General features: G+C 37.8%; 2 protein-coding genes across 2 annotated transcripts in view; one reads left to right on the forward strand and one right to left on the reverse strand.

Moving 5' to 3' along the window:
• The window catches only part of RBM25 (RNA binding motif protein 25), a 52,678-nt gene extending 39,037 nt beyond the window's left edge, over positions 1–13,641 (forward strand). The window contains exons 13-19 of the mRNA XM_069596956.1: positions 669–742; positions 2,061–2,211; positions 5,228–5,552; positions 5,929–6,203; positions 6,759–6,857; positions 7,921–7,968; positions 11,041–13,641. Coding sequence (XP_069453057.1) covers positions 669–742; positions 2,061–2,211; positions 5,228–5,552; positions 5,929–6,203; positions 6,759–6,857; positions 7,921–7,968; positions 11,041–11,133 — 1,065 coding nt within the window. The 3' untranslated portion in view covers positions 11,134–13,641. The remainder of the gene's footprint in view (positions 1–668; positions 743–2,060; positions 2,212–5,227; positions 5,553–5,928; positions 6,204–6,758; positions 6,858–7,920; positions 7,969–11,040) is intronic.
• Positions 3,583–4,114, reverse strand: LOC138443881 (small ribosomal subunit protein uS15-like). Its single transcript, XM_069597020.2, has one exon. The coding sequence runs from the start codon at positions 4,079–4,081 to the stop codon at positions 3,626–3,628; it is 456 nt and encodes a 151-aa protein (XP_069453121.1). The 5' UTR covers positions 4,082–4,114; the 3' UTR covers positions 3,583–3,625.
• Positions 13,642–20,822: the final 7,181 nt, after the last annotated feature.

Raw genomic sequence — 20,822 nt, forward strand, 5'->3', positions numbered from 1 at the left:
GAGCAAGAAGTTTCTGTACTTCCATGTTTTGTGTACTCAGTCTGGCATTACCTTTAGATTGATATATAAACATTTAAAATTTTAATCCTTCATTTCATAAAAACTACTATTTGTACCATCATCTTCCTGTAAATGAAAGTGTAAAATATTCTTGTCCAGTTAACAAATTCAATAAGATAACTTTTAGTTTTGTTTCTTGGTGTGCTCAGGTTTCATTAGAAAAAAATTACTATGAAGATTATATAGGGAAAATTTTGTAGCATACTCTGTGGTTTCCATTTCATAGATAAGTTCTAAATCTGATTTGCTTTTTAAAAAGATTTTACTTATTTTTAATTATTTTTGGCTGTGCTGGGTCTTTGTTGTTGTGCATGGATTTCATTACTCCATGGTATGTGGGATCTTCCTGGACCAGGAATTAAATCTATGTCCTATGTATTGCAAGGCAGGTTCTTAATCACTGGACCATGAGGGAAGCCCTGATTTGCTTTCAAGAATAAAAGATTTTAAAAATCTAATGTTATTTACATTTAATATATGAAGTTTATGAGAATTGAAAAAAGTTCAAGTGGTATGGATAAGAAAAATTTGTTCCCAAGAAAGGGGGAAATGTAATTAAAACTGCTTTTATATTAATTTTCCACATTTTGTCCTTCATTTCTTCAAAGGCAAAAGAAGCTAAACGACTGAAAGAATTCTTAGAAGACTATGATGATGATAGAGATGATCCCAAATATTACAGGTGAAGAAGCCTTGCTTTATGAACTCACACTATCAGTTTATTATTAGCTGTATTTTTTGCACTAGAGAGTGCAAGTTCACTCAGTGGAATGAGAAAGAAAAATCTTTGAATTCATCTTGTAATTACCCCTGTAGTCGATAATGCTGTTTTCCAGGAGTTGGGGCCTGTTGCAAAAGAATCGACAATTCTATGGATCTTCTTTGGAAGGAAGTTCATAATAGTATTAAAACAGATGAACTTTTCTTCATGCATTTTAAAGAACTTCAGTTTTTATAACAAATTTCAACATGCCTTCATGATTATCTAAGGTGGTCTAGAAATTTTTGTCTTCAAGGATTTCTAGAGTGCTACGTAGTAATCTGAGTCTCCCCCTCTCCTACCCAGTTACTTTACTATTATGATGTGAGATTTGTGAAGCCTGTCTTTTCTCATCTCTTCCCATGGCTTTTCTTGACTTCTCTCATTCTTTTAACACTTACAACACATGGTGAAATTGTTTGCTTTGTTCTGTTCCCTCCATTCCAAACTATCGTTTCCCTAAAGTTATGGGTACTGTTTTGATTTTTTTCTTCTCACTTTCCTGAAAGAATCTAGGCATGTAGTGAATGCATTTAATATGTAAAATTTAATACACTGTAGGCAAAATAATCAAAACATTGGAGTAACAGCTTATTGAAAGAATGCCAAGGATTTGACTTTGTAGAAAATGCAAAATAAAATTACTGAATCATAAATAGCAGTACGTTATTTCTGAGATGTAATAAAGTGTTAGATAGAACCTCTGCTTTCTCTCAATTATGCCCTGCTTCCTTCTGTGATTTTTTTTTTCCCCCACAAGGAGAGGAACTGATTTAAATTGAGCACACATCGTTTCTCAGCCTTTTGGCTAAGATTAAGTGTAAATTGAACACACAAAACTATTATTAGGGATATTACTACTCCTTGTATTAATGTTTCACAGTTTGGCATCCAAGAAAACAAATTATGTGTTATAGAGTTTCCCTGTGGAATAGGTATAAAATGAGCACATTCTTCGCTGAGAAAGCCACTTTTTTTTTAAAAAAAACCTGTTTTAGATACACATTTAGAATGACTTCATTCTGAGGCATGGTGATATGTGACAAGACAGTGCTTACTTATTCAGCATTAACCTGTAGAGAGCATGCTGTCTTGGGTGTTTTACAGATAGCATTAAGACAGTCTCCAGTCTCTTAGAATGCAGCTTTTAGTATGGAAAGAAATTGCTTATGGAGACACAGTGTGTAGTAGTTGCTGACCTTGAGTATTAAGTCAGGCCTCTTGTGATATGCTTTTGCAGAGGAAGTGCTCTTCAGAAAAGATTGCGTGATAGGGAAAAGGAAATGGAAGCAGATGAACGGGATAGGAAGAGAGAGAAGGAAGAGCTGGAGGAAATCAGGCAGCGCCTTCTGGCAGAAGGGCACCCGGATCCAGATGCAGAGCTCCAGCGGGTAAGATACATTCGAAACAGTGTTCTTTTAAGACTGTCACATCATTTTAAGCCAGCTGACTGTGATGGAGTTTATAAGGGAAATGTTTATTTTCCATGCATCTTGCTATTTTGGGGGGAAGATATTAGTACTTTTTATTATGCAAGTCATCGGTATTAGTTAATTTAAAGCATTATTTTCAACATCTTCTATATGTCTTATTCCTTGATTTCTGTGAAGTGTTGCTTGTTAAGTGAGTGTCTTTTAATGTAACTGTATTTACGAACCTGTCCTTCCCTATGTGTCATCTGATAGTAACTTTTGTAGTTCTCTTGTTGCCACCTTAAATATTTTGATTCCAAAATAAAGATGTTTTCGTGAACAGCTTGTCATTTAAAAGGGAAAAAGTAAAACTCTGTCGTAGGACATGGCATACCAGTTCTTGCTTTTAAGAATAGTATGTCATATTAGAAAAGTTTTTACTTAGTGTATCATGAATCTAATACTACAAATTCTTCATGTCAACTTAAAAAAAAAATCTGTTATATGCTGTTAACAGAAACCTTGTCTTCTTACATGTCCGTTTTATTTTTCACAATGAAATAGTATTTTTTCTGCTAATTCAGTACTTACGTGAGTAAATAGAAACTTTAGGCAACATAGAAGCCAGTAATGAAAAAGTGATTTATCAGCCAGTTATAATCATTCTAAAGTGTCTGGTTATTTTAAAAATGTTTTCACACATGTAATGGGAATATAAAGCTGTTTTCTAATTATGTGGTGTTTTCTAATGTACTTTTTTTTATTTTTAAATTTTTATTGAAGTATGGTTCATACACAGTATTATATTAGTTTCAGGTGTTTAGCAATTTGATGTTTATTATACATTATGAATTGATACGTCTAGTAACCAAGTAACCGTCTGTCACCAAACCAATATTATTATAACAATATTGACTATATGCCTTATGGTGTATGTAACATTCCCCATAAGTTTTTTTAATAACTAAAAGTTTGCACCTCCTAATCCCCTTCACCTATTTTGCCTGATCCCCTCTGGCAGCCACCAGCTTGTTGTGTATATGTGTGAGTCTGTTTTGTTTTCTGATGTGCTTTTGCATCAGGTGTAATCTTCTACACAGAATTTCTCCAGTTTCAGCCCATGTATCTATTATCTGTTTATGGCTGTGCTGGGCTTTCTCTAGTTGTGGTGAGTGGGGGCTGCTTTTCAGTTGGGGTGTGCAGGTTTCTTGTTTTGAGGACTTCTCATTGTGGCTCGTGGGCTCTGGGTCACATGGGCTTAGTTGCCCCTTGGCACGTGGGTTCTTAGTTCCTGAACCAGGTACTGAACTCATGTCTCCTGCATTAGCAGGCAGATTCTTTTTTTTTCTTTCTGTTAAACAGTGATTTTATTGCTTTAGTACAATACACAAATTTATGCAACCAGGGCAGAGGCTGTGAATGACTCGTATTTCCACTTGGGGGGTAGGACTCGTTTGGTCTTGTAGTATCGAGCCAACTGGTGAATACGGCTCTCATTCAGAATCAGAAGGAATTTAGCATCTTTATCCTTTCGGTTCCTCTCAAGATGCTTTCGAACAGCAACAGCTTTCTTAATTAAATGATAGAGATCCTCAGGGAGATCAGAAGCAAGTCCTTTGGACTTAAGAATTCTCAAGATTTTGTTGCCTGTCACAAAACGTACTTGTGCAACACCAGGAGAGTCTCTCAGGATCACACCGATCTGTGAGGGAGTCAGGCCCTTCTTGGCCAGTTTGTATATCTGCTCCTTCACATTGTCAGAAGTGAGCTTCTGCCAGGTAGGGACGCTGCGATGGTAGGGCAGAGCCGACTGGCACAGGCCCTTCCCGGGAGCGTGCATGCGACCCATGATGGCGACTGTGTGGTAGCAAAAGGAGAGAGAGGGTGGGAGAGCCCAGCAGGCAGATTCTTAACCACTGGACCATCAGGGAAGCCCTGCCCATGTGTCTTTTTTTCCGTACCTTTGTCGTCATGACAGTGTTTTTAGTATTTTAAATCCTTACCATTGTAACATTTAGGTTGAGGAATGTTATTATGTTTTAATTTCTAAGTACCAGTGGGTTTGAATGCCATGCAGATTCTTTAGTGGTCATCGTACTTCCTTGTGAGTTGATAGATAGATGGTGATAAGCAGACTACAAATTTTTTTGTAGTTCACAATGCATATTTTTACTTTTGTTTTTTCTGTTTTTGTTTGTTTTCATGCTCAGAAAACTTGCTAGTCTATTCATCCAAGTTTTTAAAATACTCTTATAATACTTTATTATATTTTGTAGCTTCAGGGGGAGTGTTCATTTTGGTATAGGACTTTGACTTCAGAATTCTCCCTCTGTGCCACTTCTTCCTTTTCCTATTTGTGACTGTACCTTCAGCCATTATCAAGAAGTAAAAAATGATTATATATGACCAGGCTGAGGATTTGAGTTGCCTCTTATGTATTGTCTGTACTAGTCTAAAATTTGTGATTATAATTTCTTTAATAAAAATATAAAAAGACTTTTTCACTTTGAATTAGCTATTAGCAGTTAACCTCTGTCTTCTCTGAAAAGTGGATATAAGCCACTGAAGAATGCTAATATATGTGAAATACTAAAAAAAAACATTTTGCAGAGTACCTAATATATGCTGTGGATTTACAGATTCTGATTATAGAAGGAGGCAGTGTTTTATTCCTGGTGAAAAAGAAAAATAGAGGTTTTGTGAGATGAAAAAAAAACAGAGCTGGTTGAATTGAAGATTAGTTCAGTTCAGTCACTCAGTTGTGTCCGACTCTGCAGCCCCATGAATCGCAGCACACCAGGCCTCCCTGTCCATCACCAACTCCCAGAGTTCACTCAGATTCACGTCCATCGAGTCAGTGGTGCCATCCAGCCATCTCATCCTCTGTCATCCCCTTCTCCTCCTGCTCCCAGTCCCTCCCAACATCAAAGTCTTTTCCAGTGAGTCAACTCTTCAGGTTCATTTCAGTTAACCAGGTTATTTTCTGGGTTTTTAGATGGAACAAGAAGCTGAGAGGCGCAGACAACCACAGATAAAGCAAGAACCAGAATCCGAGGAAGAGGAAGAAGAAAAGCAAGAAAAAGAAGAAAAACGTGAGGAACCCATGGAAGAAGAAGAGGAGCCAGAGCAAAAACCTTGTCTCAAGCCAACCCTGAGGCCCATCAGTTCTGCCCCATCTGTCTCCTCTGCCAGTGGCAATGCAACTCCCAACACTCCTGGGGACGAGTCTCCCTGTGGCATTATTATTCCTCATGAAAATTCGCCAGATCAACAGCAACCTGAAGAGCATAGGCCAAAAATAGGACTAAGCCTTAAACTGGGTATGCCAGCACTTTCCCCTTCCTTTTGCCTTCGTTTCCCCACCCCCTTACAACTACCTCCGCTTTGCCTTAAGGAAAAAATGAATATGCGCTGCTTGGTAGGTAGATAGAAAAAGATTCTTTAAAACTGCCTTTCTAGCTCACAATTGTTTTCATAGTTCTACTAGTGCTCCTATATCTGCAGCTGCCTCGAGTTCTGAGAAGAAGTGAAAAGTTAAATTTTCTAGCACTTGTGAGTAGTGAGTTATTTTTTACAGTTGGGATCATTCTCTGAGATTTGTGGAAGTACATTTACTCTGCATTTGAGGGATGGTGGGTTGTATAATGTGACATTTGAAGCTTAAGTTGCCATGCTAATACGGTATTTTTACTATAGGTGCTTCCAATAGTCCTGGTCAACCTAATTCTGTGAAAAGAAAGAAGCTCCCGGTAGATAGTGTCTTTAACAAATTCGAGGATGAAGACAGTGATGATGTACCCCGGAAAAGGAAACTGGTTCCCTTGGATTATGGTGAAGATGATAAGAATGCTGCCAAAGGCACTGTAAACACTGAAGAAAAACGCAAACATATTAAAAGTCTCATTGAAAAAATCCCTACAGCCAAACCTGAACTGTTTGCTTATCCCCTGGATTGGTCTATTGTGGATTCTGTGAGTAGCAAATTGTGTTTTATCATTTTATTACAAGTTTTTGGTTCTGAATATAGCACATAACTCAGTTTAAGGAGGGTGATAATGTGGCTAGAACTTTGACATGTGCTGTGCTTAGTCACTTAGTCATGGTCGACCCTTTGTGACCCTGTGGACTGTAGCCCACCAGGCTCCTCTATCCATGGGGATTCTCCAAGCAAGAATACTGGAGTGTTTTGCCATGCCCTCCTCCAGGGGATCTTCCCAACCCAAGGATTGAACTCAGGTCTCCTGCATTGCAGGCAGATTCTTTACCATCTGAGCCACCAGGGAAGCTCAGAGTCTTGAGACTCAGTCAATGATAACACATTATTGTGAAAAGTCTTAGTGGTACTTGAAGTTTTCATAAATTAGAAGCAAATAATCGTATCTTTATACATACTTGTTTTACTTCAACTTGTGAATGATCTTACTCCTCTATATTTTAGCTTTAGGAAAAATTAAGAGATTATATAGGCTTTTTAAGTAAGTGTAATAAAAAGCTCTTCAACTTAGTGTCCGTGCTTTATTTTACAGATATTGATGGAACGACGAATTAGACCGTGGATTAATAAAAAAATCATAGAATACATAGGTGAAGAAGAAGCTACGTTAGTTGATTTTGTTTGTTCTAAGGTTGGTCTTTTACTCTCTCCACCTCCAAATATTTGTTACATACTTTAAAATTTTAGGGACTTTCTAAATTGGATTTTTTGTTGGGCCAAGTCATTGATAATTTAGTTTTAATTACAAGATTCATGGCTACTTACGTGTACCCCTCTATACAGTCTGAGACCCCACACCAAGTGCTTTCATTTCAGAGGGTCAAAGGAGACAGAATTGCTGGCTACTACCAATCTTGCTCTCTCTTTACCCCGAGAATGCCTTGTCACCAATTTCTTGTCTTAATGGTTAGAATGTTGCTGAAGTACAGTTGAGGTTTAGTGGAGACAGCCAGTTGCTTGTGTCAGTTTTTTGTCAGTCATCCATTCTTTGGAAAGAAGCGAAATAGTGTCCTTCAGCATAACAGTGGTGGTAACTGACTGATTACTGTGTGCAAGGTTTCTTTCCTGGCAAGTCCTTTTTTTAAGCATTTTCCAAAACTTTATCTTCTTTAAACCTCCCAACAACCTTAGGAAGTGTAAGTTTCTAACAGTGTCCCCATTCAGTCCATGAAGAAATTGAGGCTTGAGGAGATTGTGTCTTGACCATGGTTATATAATAAGCAGCAGAGCCAATCCTGTGAAAGTCATGCTCTTGACCACCAGGAGACATCTCATCCTTTCATGGTCCTCTGAAGGCCCAGTCTTAACTTTTAATAAGATAGTTACAGTAGAAGCACTGTATTTCTACAAAGGAATAGCTAATTGCATTTTAAGGAAATGCTGTTTTTCTCTCATTATTGCTCCTTTAACATCAGGAATAGCAAATTATCTTTTCCGCTTGTAATTATTGTAGCATAAACGTTTGTAAGTCTGGGTTTGAATTAGAAGACAGATATGTAGTGATTAAGATCTTAGATTTTGGTGTCAAACTTTCATTGAAAAGAAGGAGATTCTGGAAATTTAGAAATTTATAGAAAAATTCTTTAGTCACAAGAAATTTTCATACTAGTTTGAGGATACATTAAAAAATCTTTTTACCGTATAGTTAATGTTTTATTTTCAAATTGGCATTATTTTTCTTTTTTTTCTATTAGGTTATGGCTCATAGTTCACCTCAGAGCATTTTAGATGATGTTGCCATGGTAAGAGAAAATTTACTGTTTATTTATATTTTAATTTAAGATCAGTATAATCAAACTTGCTCCTCTGGATTTGGTTGAATTTCTACCTGTATTGGTTCTAGACTCTATAGGACTGAATTAAAATTTGAATATGCATTAAGAGGTTAAAGGTATTCACAGTAAGATATCATTAGACATCAGTAGAGTTAAAATTTTCTTTATCAGTCTCTTCCTTCACCTGTCTTTAGTGTTTGTGTGTGTAAATATAAATTCTGAATCTATTTCATACATTTAGAGAACATTTACTAAGTGTTAACTAGGTAGAACAATGTGCTTAAAAGCACAAAAAGATGGAATAATTACCCTTAAAGAACTAGGAGGGAAACAGGTGTACCAGTATTGATACTACAACATATTTAATATAATGGGTGTATGTAAAAAAGTAATGGAGGCAGAGGAGATAGAGCAGTTAGGTGTTGCGGGTAGTGAGAGAAATCATCACAGAAATTACCGTCTACACTGAAGCTTGATTATTGTGTAACTGTTTTGTTACTTGAACAGGTATCTGTTGGGTTGGTAGTAGTTGAAAGAATACAAGTGGTGAATTGGTCCAGATAATGGCAAGGTGCAGAGTGTGGCCATGGGAGTTTCTGGGGCAGAGCAGATATCATTGTTTAGAGTATCAACAAACTTTAAGCTGGGTTATAACACACAGAAATTGAAATTGCTGCATGTTGGGACTGGGATTGGAGAGAAATACAAGAACCAGCTGCCATAACGCTCATTTAATGTGGATGAAAGACTAGATATTTCCTAGACAGCTGCTGTTGGAGTGAAGGGGTGGTGTTGTGATGTCTTGTGAACATCAATGGAGATGCTGTTTACGAGGAGAGAACCAGTGAAGATCCAGCAACTTTCCCTCTGTTGTGGAGACTTAAAGTTTTGAAAGTGAGGAACTTCCTCAGAAGGCCACGAGACTGTCAGGGTCTTCAGGGGTCACATCAGGTTTTCAGTTGAGGGTGGTTAGCATAAAGTGAAATAGAGTCTAAAGGGCTGAGTGGGAACGTAGCAATGGGAAGAAGAGCCAGAGAGGAAGAAGTGTCAAGCATGGTACGAGATGGTAGGTGATCGGGGAACCTTTTATTTTGAGCTACAATTAAAGTTGTCAGGGAGTGGCATAGGGGGTTGCCTAACCAAAAGGAGCTCTAAAGTCAAGATATTAAGTGTTTAAGCACTTTATGATGTCTAAAGCCAGATAACATTAATTTTCTGTAGCCTAGCTAATGTATCTGTTTAAAATTCCTGGGGGGAAAATTGTGAAAAGCTTTTGGTTTTATAATGCTGAGCCTCAGATGAAAGGAGAGATGTGAATAGATCCTTAAGGATAGAATGTCCTTGACCTTCCAGCCTTTCTTTCTAGTTATCCTTTGGGTAAAGAGAGGGCTTTGTAGTTACTCCTGAGTTAAGGAATTAAAAAAAAAAAAAAATCAGGGAATTCCGTGGCAGTCTAGTAGTTAGGACTCCACAGTTTCACTCTCAAGAGCCCAGGTTCAGCCTCTGGTTGGGGAACTAAGATGCCACAAGATGTGCAGCCAAAAAGAAAAAAAATCAGTGTCTGGTTTGCCTTGGCAAGGATGTAATGACTGTTGTTGAAGATGACATACGTCATCTTTTGACATATCAAAATATGACTCTTTTGATCAGTTGAAATAGTTTGATTTTTGGAGTATAATTAAACTACCATTTAAACACGTTGTTTTTGATTATTTTCTATTTCAGTGTTGACCACAGTGGGAGGAAACCAATTGGGCTAGTGTTTTCAGCTCGTTCTGGTGATAGCTCATGGACCCTGTAATATTTCTTGAATAAATGAGATTGTATATTCAGCTCAAATAATATCTTGTTCTTATTAGCAATCTTTCTCAGACTGTACCTTCACTCATTTTACATAAGCTAATGAACTTTGGCTGCATTTTTGTGCCTATAACTATATTATGTCTGGGGTACAATTCCATGTTAGTATTGCAGCAAAGTTTCGTTTCTTTTTTTTTTTTTTGATTGTGGGATCCCAGCGTTGAACCCACACCGTTGGCATTGGGAACAAGGATTCCTCTAACCCCTGGACCTCAAGGGAATTCCTGCAGCATGGTATTTTTAAATTATAGGTTAAGTTTAGCTCATGGACGTCTGATTTAAGTTCTTTTTTTTTTTTTCATCACTGAGAAATGCAGGGAAATTTTTCAGAAAAATCAAATTTCTGGTTTGTGTTAGGTACTTACTGTACTAAGCACTCTTCAAAGTACTTTGTACATACCGTCTCTTTTAATTCCCATAGTAGAACCAGTATGACATAGCTACTATATCCTCTGTTTTACAGATAAGAGAACTGAGGCTCACTGTAATTAAGTATCCCAACCAAGAGCATGTAACTGGTAGGAGGGAGAAGTGGGCTTTGAATCCCAAGTAATTTTAAATTTAGTTATTTTAATTGGAGGTTAACTACTTTACAATATCGTGATGGTGTTTGCCATACGTTAACACTGACCCCAGGTACGCATGTGTCCCTGCCATCCTGAACCCCCTGGCAGCACCTCCTTCCCCACCCTAGCCCTCTGCAGGGCAGCAACGGAGGCACAGATGTAAAGAAAAGGTCATTTGATTTGCCAAGAGGAAAGGACCTTTTATTTATTCAGTAGTCTTGTGTCCCTTGGGAATGACAGTGTTCATTTTGTTTACTATATCCCAGATAACTATATTAAAATGCTATACATGTATTCTCATTTAATATTTCAGTGTCACATGTAATAAGGACTCGGTAAATGTTAAGATTGTGAGGTTCTTGGGGAGAGGGTAAGTGAGATACTTAGTATGTACTAAGTATTAGGTGATTATATAACTCATTTGTCTGAATGACTATATTCTTTATAACAAACATGTAGTTTCCTTAGGAAATAGTTATTCAAGACATGTATAAATAAAATAAATGCTAGTTGGTAGAGAAAAGCGATTTTTATTCCATTTGCCTTGTTGGGAGATGCTGGTGATTGCTTTTCTTACACATGTTAACTGGCTTTTTTGTTTTTCCTTTTCTAGGTACTTGATGAAGAAGCAGAAGTTTTTATAGTCAAGATGTGGAGGTTATTGATATATGAAACAGAAGCCAAGAAAATTGGTCTTGTGAAGTAAACTCTTTTACATTAAGAGTTCCATTTCAGATTTCTTCTTTCCCATCCTTCAAAGGACATTAATTTTTTTTTTTTGTCTTCAAAGACATTTGTGAGATCTGTAATTTTTTTAATGTAGAAAATGTGAATTTTTTGTCCTCTAATTTGTTGATGCCGTGTGTATTCCCTTGGTTGTAAAGACATCTGAACCCTACCATGGCTCTCTTTATACTCACCAGGTACAAATTACTGGTATGTTTTATAAGCCGCAGCTACTGTACACAGCCTATCTGATATAATCTTGTTCTGCTGAATTTGTTCCTTGTAAATATTAAAATGACTCCCCAATTCTTATGCAGAATTGCACTTAATATTGAACTGTACTGTACAGGCACCAACATGAATGATTTTAAATTGAAAAAATAACCAGTCATACCTATTACCCTTACCTCCTTGATCAAAAATGGCAGGCCCTCATGATGGGATGAGATTTAGAGTGTGAAAATTAGCAGACAATCCATTCCTGCTGTATCTCTGTATGAATGTGTTTGTGTGAGTGTATGTATAAAAGTCTTATTTTTTCCTAGTTTGCTTTGGAAATTTCCCTTTAACATTTCCTAACTCTAGAATTGTAAAGGAAACATGGTATTGTGCCAATCCAGATGTCTGGGATAATTAGGTTATTACTCTCCCAGAGCATGGTATTCTCTTGTGGCAAACAACAGTCTATTGAATGAAATGGGTTTCTCTGTTGATGGCTGGCTGTGTCAGCCTCTCCTTAAGGGAGTGTGAATCATAGTGGTTTCCCCCCCTGATTTCATTGTTCAGAAATGAGGCAGATCCTTAGAATCTGGAGAGCTTTATTTTATGCATTTTTTTGCACTTCATTGATACTTAGTTTAATTTTGATGTACCCCTTTGTTTTAAAAAAGAAAGCTTCATTCAGAAACCATAAATGAAAAAAAATCTTAAGGTTATCAAAAGATAAAATTAGGCAATTTTACAGGCTAGAAAACATTTGACAAAATACTGTAGCAGTTTAGCATGGCAGTTTACAAAGTTTACATCTAATTTCTGAGGATAAAGCAAGTCATTTAAAGCAGTTACCACTCATTTGTGTCTGTCAGGGGTTTATATCTTGTGTGTGTGTATATGCAGGCACACACCTTGTTTACTTCTCTGCTCATCAGTGTTCAAAACTGTACTGATCGTGTTCTTAGAGATATACATGAGGCTTTCTTTATTATAGATCAGGACTTCACCAGGGAGCAAAATTACCCCAAAATGTACCAAGTTTTAAACAGTTCTTAACAGAAATTAGGTGCAGCTATTCCCATGTCTGAGTATTTATTTTTTAAAAAGATTGAGGGGGTGTGTTAAAAAAAAAAACATAAAAAGCATAACTGAACTTGAATTACAAGATTTTTTTTTTACATCTTAAGAGGACATTTGAAAACACTGTTCTTAACATTGAACCATGATGTGCATGGTTCCATTATGTAAATATATCAAATATTAAAAATGTATATATTTGATCTTGGGGACTCATTCTTTCAGAGTCTTGTTAAATAAATGGCATCATGGTGTAGTTATGTGGTGCATACTAGAAACTTAACTTGAAAATATGGGCTGAATTTTTGATGGACTGGAATTTTGAGTATTAGTACCTGAAGGTGAGAAGAGGCCATTTCCCTTATTTTGGATTAGTCTAGACATCTATGGAGATATAGCCCCTTTTAGTGTTATAATATTTTAAGTTGTAGTTTCTGAAGGGAATGTTTTAGAAACATGTTTCTTGCCATTTACAAACTAATTTGCCCGTCTTTTCTCAGATTGATCCCCCAATGTAACTCCTTGTTCGAGCAGTTTATTATGCCTCTCTATCTTCTCTTACATATTACTGCTTCTGAGACATCATATTAGGTTGGTCTTATTTAGCCAGCATTAGCATGGAAGTTTATTCAGGTAGATTTAATTTTCCTTGCTTTGGTCTCTTCTGCTCTTTCAATCCTATTTACCTTAAAAGGGCGTGAAGCTCTTAGGGGCACGTACCGTATACTGCATAATACCTCCAGTGAGATTGGTGTCAGGATCCCAGATTTATATATTAACATTTCTGCAGCAAATGATCTGATCTGACTGATCATTGAATTAAAGACTGCTACATTAATTGTTTAATGTCAGTTCAAGTCAGATTTTGCCACCAAGCTTAAACTTCAGGATCTTCAGAATTTTTCAGGTTTGTATGTAAAGAACCAGACATGTATAAGCATAAGAATAAGCTGGCACATTCTAGTGTCAGTAATATTACACTTTAGAAAATTTCTGCTAAATCGCTTGAAGTTTCTGGGTTGTCTTTACCATTTGTCCATAGATTAATTTCAAATTGGAATCCTTAATCTATATATTGCCCCTTCAAGTTGTTATAAAATTACATGAAAGTCTTGATAGCCATTCTGATGTGGCAGCTAGGAAACAAATATGCTTTCTCTTCATTTGACCCTGTAAATAAAATAATTTTAAATGTGTACATCTGTCTACAGGAAGAAAGTGGTTTTTCCCAAACTTTAACATGCACCTGAATCACCCGGGGGATCTTGTTAAAATGCAGACTTAGTAGGGGCTATGGTGGCCCTGAGACTTTGCCTTTCTGACCAGCTCCCACATGTTGCCAGTGCTAAGTGATAATAAGGACTACTTGATTGTCAGTTCAGGGTCAGTACTGGTATTTTGTGCTAACAAACAGACTGCATAAATGCAGCTTAATTTTTTTTCTTTTTTTCTTTTTAAGTATGTCTTAAAAACATTTTTTGAGGCAAATGGTAAATGATAGTTATCATTTATGTTAAGAACATAAAAGTAATCTTCCAAAAGGATGCCCAAGAATAGCTCCAGTATTCTAGATTTTATTCCCAGCGAGCCCCAGAACATCTTAGAGAACATTATGTTGTTACTCATTTCTGAATCTTATCAGAGCACTTCCTGATCTGTGATAGTAGAGGCTGATGATTATTTTGTGGAGAGTGCAGTTTCAGGTACTAATCAGGCATGAATCGTAGATATGTTGGACAAATTGAGAAAATAATCGAGTCAAATTGGACTAAACACTATTATCATTTTCTTCTCTGATATGAATAAAATTTAGATTAAATTTAGATAAATTTAGATAAATGCAAGCAGGTATACAATGTATATATGAAGCTTATTTACCCAGCTCTTTCATATAAGTTCTATGAATGTTTTCACTTTCTAGCCAAAAACTGCTGAAAGGTTTTATGTCAAAATGGTTGTACATTTTTCCAAGTCCTATTTCAGCCTTCTATTAATAGGAAATTGAGAAACTGTTTTGCTTAGCAAAAGATGGTGAAATTGATTTGTGAATGCCACTAGCTATAAAAAGGTATTAGAAGGAATTCCAAATAGACTAAGAAATAGTCTAAGTTTTAGGAAGAAAACTAGGAAATGTACACAGGTTGTTTTTTTTTTTCACACATTTTTAAACCCAGGAACTATTATATTCATACTAGAAACCAAGGTGAACTTGGTATATAGTATTTTGATAAACTTAGATTTTTTGAATTGTGATTGTATTAAATTATTGAAATCTTTATCTGCATTTGAATGTAATTTTCATCTTTAAAGGTCCTTTTCCTTTCATTTTTATTACTTGACTCACGAAGACTAAATTAGGAATGGCAATCTAAAATATCCAGGAAGAAAATAATTTCTGTATATAAAAATGAATAAAAATTCTTTTCAAGCCATGTTTAAATGACACTCCACAAGTGTACCTACTCTGCCGCATCATGTATTAGTTGAATAAACGACTTCTAGATTCTCTTGCACAGAGTAGTAGCTAGATTATTAGGTTACCCTTCTGTCTTTTTGTATATGACATATTTGCCATTGAAGCACACTTAATATGTGCCATTCATGTTTTAAGCTAGATGGACTGATAGACATAAATAAGGCAAAGTCCCTCTAAGCTGACAGTCTAGTGGTGGAGAAAAAAATGAGAAGATCACTAATAGATACACAATGTACACCATATGAACCATCAAACTTGATGCGCTGGTTTCAAGGTCGGGAGGCAAGGGATAGGAAGTTTCTCAGCAGAGGTGGTAATATGTAGACCTTACAAATCAAGAGTTTTTTTCTTTTTGGCTGTGCTGCATGGCACATGGGATTTTAGGTTCCTGACCAGGGACTGAATCTGGACCCTCAGCAGTGAAAGTGTAGAATCCTAACCACTAGGTGGTCAGGAAATTCCCCAGATCCCATAGTCTTAGCTACCCACTGGAACAGTGGTACGATGTGCTTTATGTGGATATCCAGAGGGCCTGGATATTGGATTATAATTCATAGTATAGGTCTGCACTGTCGAATTTAATTCATTAAAATTAATTTTCAGTTACACTAGCCATATTTCAAGTATTCAGAAGTCAGGTGTAACTAAGTTGAATTTTAAAATCCAGTTTTTTATTTGCAATATTCATATTTAAAGGTCCTCAGCAGCCATATTTAGCTAATGGCTACCAAGATTGAATGGACATTGCAGATTAAAGAATAGTATTCTGATTGCAGAAATTTATTTTGGATAGGTATGGTCTTGCTAATAGCCCCCTAAAGGCAGAGGAAAGTGTTTGTTAATAAAAGTTCTCTTATAGAAACCATTTTTAGCAAATCTTTGAAGCAAAAGTATTGTGAATTTAAAAATAGTTCTAAACAATTTTTCCTGTTTTCTTTCTTGTCACAAAAGGAAAAACTAGTAAACATTTAGAATCTAGAAACCATGAAGGTTCATTTTTCTTGTCAGTTAAAAACGTTGATTGTTACCATGGGTGGAAAAGCTAGACGTGAAAGTTTGATTTTGAGTATATTCTTGAGGCAAAGTTGTCTTCTTCATAAAGGGGGTCCAGATTCTTTGTTAAGGAAATTAGATTTAATAAAATATTGACAGTCATACAGAATTTAAGACTAAAAAATAACAAGATGAGTAAGATAAAGCCAACCCTTCATTTTGAGCTGTTTCAATTTAAGGAGCCAGATCCTACTTTACTCCCATAGCAAACAAGACAGTAATGTATAAATAAAGACAAACTATGTGGGAAGTGTTAATAAATTGGATTGCTTTGCCTTGGAATCAATAGTGTAAAGAAGTGGCCTTGGTCCTGACTTTATGGACTAGTGACTGCTCTAGCTTTTCTAGCTTTGAACAGCCTCTCTTCCCCAGTAGTTCTAACAGGTTTGGCATCCTGAATTTCCCATCTGCTTCATCTTTCACTGCTTATTACTGATTTTTGCTGCCTTTTTTCTTTTTCTTTTTTTGTAATTTGTTTCTTCATTCTCCCAAGTTCAGATGTTTCTGGGGAAAATATAAAAGCACAACTGCAGGTAGTCTGGACATACTATTATTATTCTTTTACTGAACTTCACTGCTTAACCACAAACACTGCAGTTTTCATTGTTCTTAAATTTCTAGTGCTGGAACTTCCCTGGCAGTCTAGTGGCTAACACTGTTGCTTCCACTGCAAGGGGAACAGGTTCAGTCCTTGGTTGTAGAACTAAAATCCCACATGCTGTGTGGCACAGGAAAAAACAAACACAAAAAACTTCCAGTGCTATCTTAGGTAGGTATGAATGAGTGAAAGTTATTTGATTCCCTTCCTTACTTAGCCAATAATCTCACGTTAAAAAAATCTTCACTTTCATTTAGGCATAGTCTCCATTTTCAGCTCTCCATTTTATGATATGCATCTTGAACCTTTGCTTTCTATTCAGAAGACCTCCCCCACTCCACTTGTCTCTGGTTTCTAACTACAGTTGGCAATTTCTTGAGCCTTGCTCGCGTAATTTCATTATCTTCTTTCTTCCTTCTGTCTGGAATAAGTTTTGAAAAACACAGGAAATTAACCTTAGGCCCTCCCTTTTCCTTTTCACTACACTTGAGATTCCATAAACTAGCTTACAGTTTGGAGAAGGCAATGGCACCCCACTCCAGTACTCTTGCCTGGAAAATCCCATGGACGGAGAAGCCTGGAAGGCTGAAGTCCATGGGGTCGCTAGGAGTCGGACACGACTGAGCGACTTCACTTTCACTTTTTCACTTTCACGCATTGGAGAAGGAAATAGCAACCCACTCCAGTGTTCTTGCCTGGAGAATCCCAGGGATGGGGGAGCCTGGTGGGCTGCTGTCTATGGGGTCGCACACAGTCGGACACAACTGAAGCGACTTAGCAGCAGCAGCAGCAGCTTACAGTTTTATGTGTGCTTCACATTTCTTAAAGTGAAAAAGTGAAGTTGCTCAGTCGTGTCTGACTCTGTGTGACCCCATGGACTGTAGCTCACCAAGCTCCATCCATGAAATTTTCTAGGCAAGAGTACTGGAGTGGGTTGCCATTTCCTTTTCCAGGGGATCTTTCCAACCCAGGGATCGAACCCGCGTCTCCTTAATTGCAGGCAGATGCTTTACCATCTGAGCCACCAGGGAATCCCAACGTGCTTAGGTCTCAATGTTTTTATCTTTGCTGGTGACTGGTGATAATCCCAAATGAGACTCTCCCCTTGTAAGAGGCTACACCATAGTTTACATCTTGACACTCTGGGCATTTGCTCTCTATTGGGTCTCTTGCTCAGTTGCTAAATCGTGTCCCAACTCTTTGTGACCCCATAGACTGCAGCACCAGGCTTCACTGCCCTTCACTATCTCCTGGAGTTTGCTCAGATTAATGTCCATTGAGTCACTGATGCTATCTAACTTACTCATCCTCTGCCACCCTCTTCTTTTGCCTTCAACCTTTCCCTGGGATGTCACTTTAGCCTTGTTCCTCTAGTCTGTGGGTTCTTCAGTGCTTTCTGGGTTTCTGTACACCTTAAAAGGTGAAATACAGAATATTGGAGGGAAATTTATCTGTAGTCCAGTTATTCTGCCAGTGGTTGCTTTTTAAATCACTTCTATTTCCTTTTTGCAGGAATGTGTTTTGCCATATGCATAAATGTCTATTAAAGATCTGTTTATTAATTGAACAGGGTAAGACATTTTCTGTTACACATAATGTTTATAAACAATTTTAATCGCATTCTGTGGTGGCTGAACCATACTTTATTGTAAGACATTTAACATTCCAATTTTTGCTATTAATAATACTCCATGAATATCTTTACACAAAGTTTTTGTTTGTTCCTAAGATAGTTTGCCAGCATTTTAAGACTTTCTACTTACATCCCAGGTTGCATTCAAAGAGATTGAACTAGTTCACAGATGGATGGGTTTTAGCCTATGCTTGTTTAACAAATGTGTAGAACTGTTATGTGCTAGGGATTGTTCTCAGCACTTATATGTGGACAAACAGGCAAAAATTCCTACCCTTGTGAAGTTTGAGGAGGAAAATGGGAGATGAGAACTTTAAAAATTTTATTTGGGGGATGTCAACCTTTTTATTTCACCAACATTCCCTGTTAATGGAAAAACAAATGCTACTTTGTTCTTAAATATAAAGTTGTGTGTAAAACTTATTTAAATCCATTCATGTATTGGGATGGGGAGGAGAAAGGAGTTGGAGATTGATGCTCTAGGAATACGAAGGGTTTTCTTGGGAAAATTTAAGAGAAATAAAAAGTCTCATTTGGCCAGGTGCTGTTACTGACTTCATTTTTAGTTTTCTGATTAACTGCCTGTGCATTTGAACATTTCTCCATTGTTCACCTTTCCTTTTACATGATAGTAAGGGGATGACAGAGGATGAGATGGTTTGATGGCATCACCGACTCAATGGACATGAGTTTGGGTAAACTCCAGAAGTTCGTGATGGACAGGGAGGCCTGGTGTGCTGCAGTTCATGGGGTCGCAAAGAGTCAGACAGGACTGAGCACTGAACTGAACTAATTCATTGTTAAGGGGCTTCCCAGGTGTCCCCAGTGGTAAAGAACCTACTTGCCAGTGCAGGAGAGGTAGGACAGGCGGGTTCCATCGCTCGGTTGGGAAGACTCCCTGCAGAAGGGCACAGGCAACCCACTCCAGTATTCTTGCCTGGACAATCCTATGGACGGAGGAGTCCCATGGCTTACAGTCCATAGGGTCGCAAAGAGTAGGACACAACTGAGGGACTAACACACACAGGCTTTCAGATAAGTGTATGTGTGTGGTCTGCTACTTAAGGAGTGAGTTATTGGTACTGTTTTTACAGCCGTCTTAATGGAAAGTTGGCAGATGGCAAAAAAATCAAAGGACCATAGGGCAGATCACTGTGCACCAGTTACTCTGTAACATTTGGATATTAAAAAATAAGACAGCCATGCTTTGAAAGCTTACTATCAAGGAATATAGGTTCTTAAACTTGGAACCCAAAATCCCAGACGATGTTTTTTAAAATGCAGTTTCTTAGGTTCTCCAAACCCACCAAAAGTCTTGATTCCTTAGGGAGGGGGTGGAGGGCACAGAGGAGCTCCCCCTCGCCCAAGGTCAGGGGCGGCTGTGCGGGCCCAGGAGGGCCGAGAGGACCTACTCCACGTTCAAGGTCAGGAGGGGCGGCATGAGGAGATACCCCTCGTCCAAGGTAAGGAACAGCGGCTGCGCTTTGCTGGAGCAGCCGTGAAGAGATACCCCACGTCCAAGGTAAGAGAAACCCAAGTGAGACGGTAGGTGTTGCAAGAGGGCATCAGAGGGCAGACACTGAAACCATAATCACAGAAAACTAGCCAATCTAATCATATGGACCACAGCCTTGTCTAACTCAGTGAAACTAAGCCATGCCATGTAGGGCCACCCAGGACGGGTGGGTCATGGTGGAGAGGTCTGACAGAAGGTGGTCCACTGGAGAAGGGAATGGCAAACCACTGCAGTATTCTTGCCTTGAGAATCCCATGAACAGTATGAAAAGGCAAAATGGTAGGATACTGAAAGGGGAACTCTCCAGGTCGGTAGGTGCCCAATACGCTACTGGAGATCAGTGGAGAAATAACTCCAGAAAGAATGAAGGGATGGAGCCAAAGCAAAAACAATACCCAGTTGTGGATGTGACTGGTAATAGAAGCAAGGTCCGATGCTGTAAAGATTGCATAGGAACCTGGAATGTTAGGTCCATGAATCAAGACAACTTGAAAGTGGTCAAACGAGATGGCAAGAGTGAACGTCGACATTCTAGGAATCAGCAAACTAAAATGGACTGGAATGGGTGAATTTAACTCAGATGACCATTATATCTACTACTGTGGGCAGGAATCCCTTAGAAGAAATGGAGTAGCCATCATGGTCAACAAAAGAGTCTGAAATGCAGTACTTGGATGCAATCTCAAAAACGACAGAATGATCTCTTCATTTCCAAGGCAAACCATTCAATGTCACGGTAATCCAAGCCTATGCCCCAACCCATAATGCTGAAGAAGCTGAAGTTGAACAGTTCTCTGAAGACCTACAAGACTTTTTAGAACTAACACCCAAAAAGGATGTCGTTTTCATTATAGGGGATTGGAATGCAAAAGTAGGAAGTCAAGAAACACCTGGAGTAACAGGCAAATTTGGCCTTGGAATACAGAATGAAGTAGGGCAAAGGCTAATAGAGTTTGCCAAGAGAATGCACTGGTCATGGCAAACACCCTCTTCCAACAATGCAAGAGAATACACATGGATATCTCCAGATGGTCAACACCGAAATCAGATTGATTATATTCTTTGCAGCCAAAGATGGAGAAGCTCTATACAGTCAGCAAAAA

This window comes from Ovis canadensis, chromosome 7 (assembly GCF_042477335.2).
Source record: "Ovis canadensis isolate MfBH-ARS-UI-01 breed Bighorn chromosome 7, ARS-UI_OviCan_v2, whole genome shotgun sequence".
In the NCBI taxonomy this organism is placed as follows: Eukaryota; Metazoa; Chordata; class Mammalia; order Artiodactyla; family Bovidae; genus Ovis; species Ovis canadensis.

Excerpts from the sequence above, each read along its gene's own strand:
- LOC138443881 (XM_069597020.2), bottom strand. The coding sequence starts at position 4,081 with ATGGGTCGCATGCACGCTCCCGGGAAGGGCCTGTGCCAGTCGGCTCTG.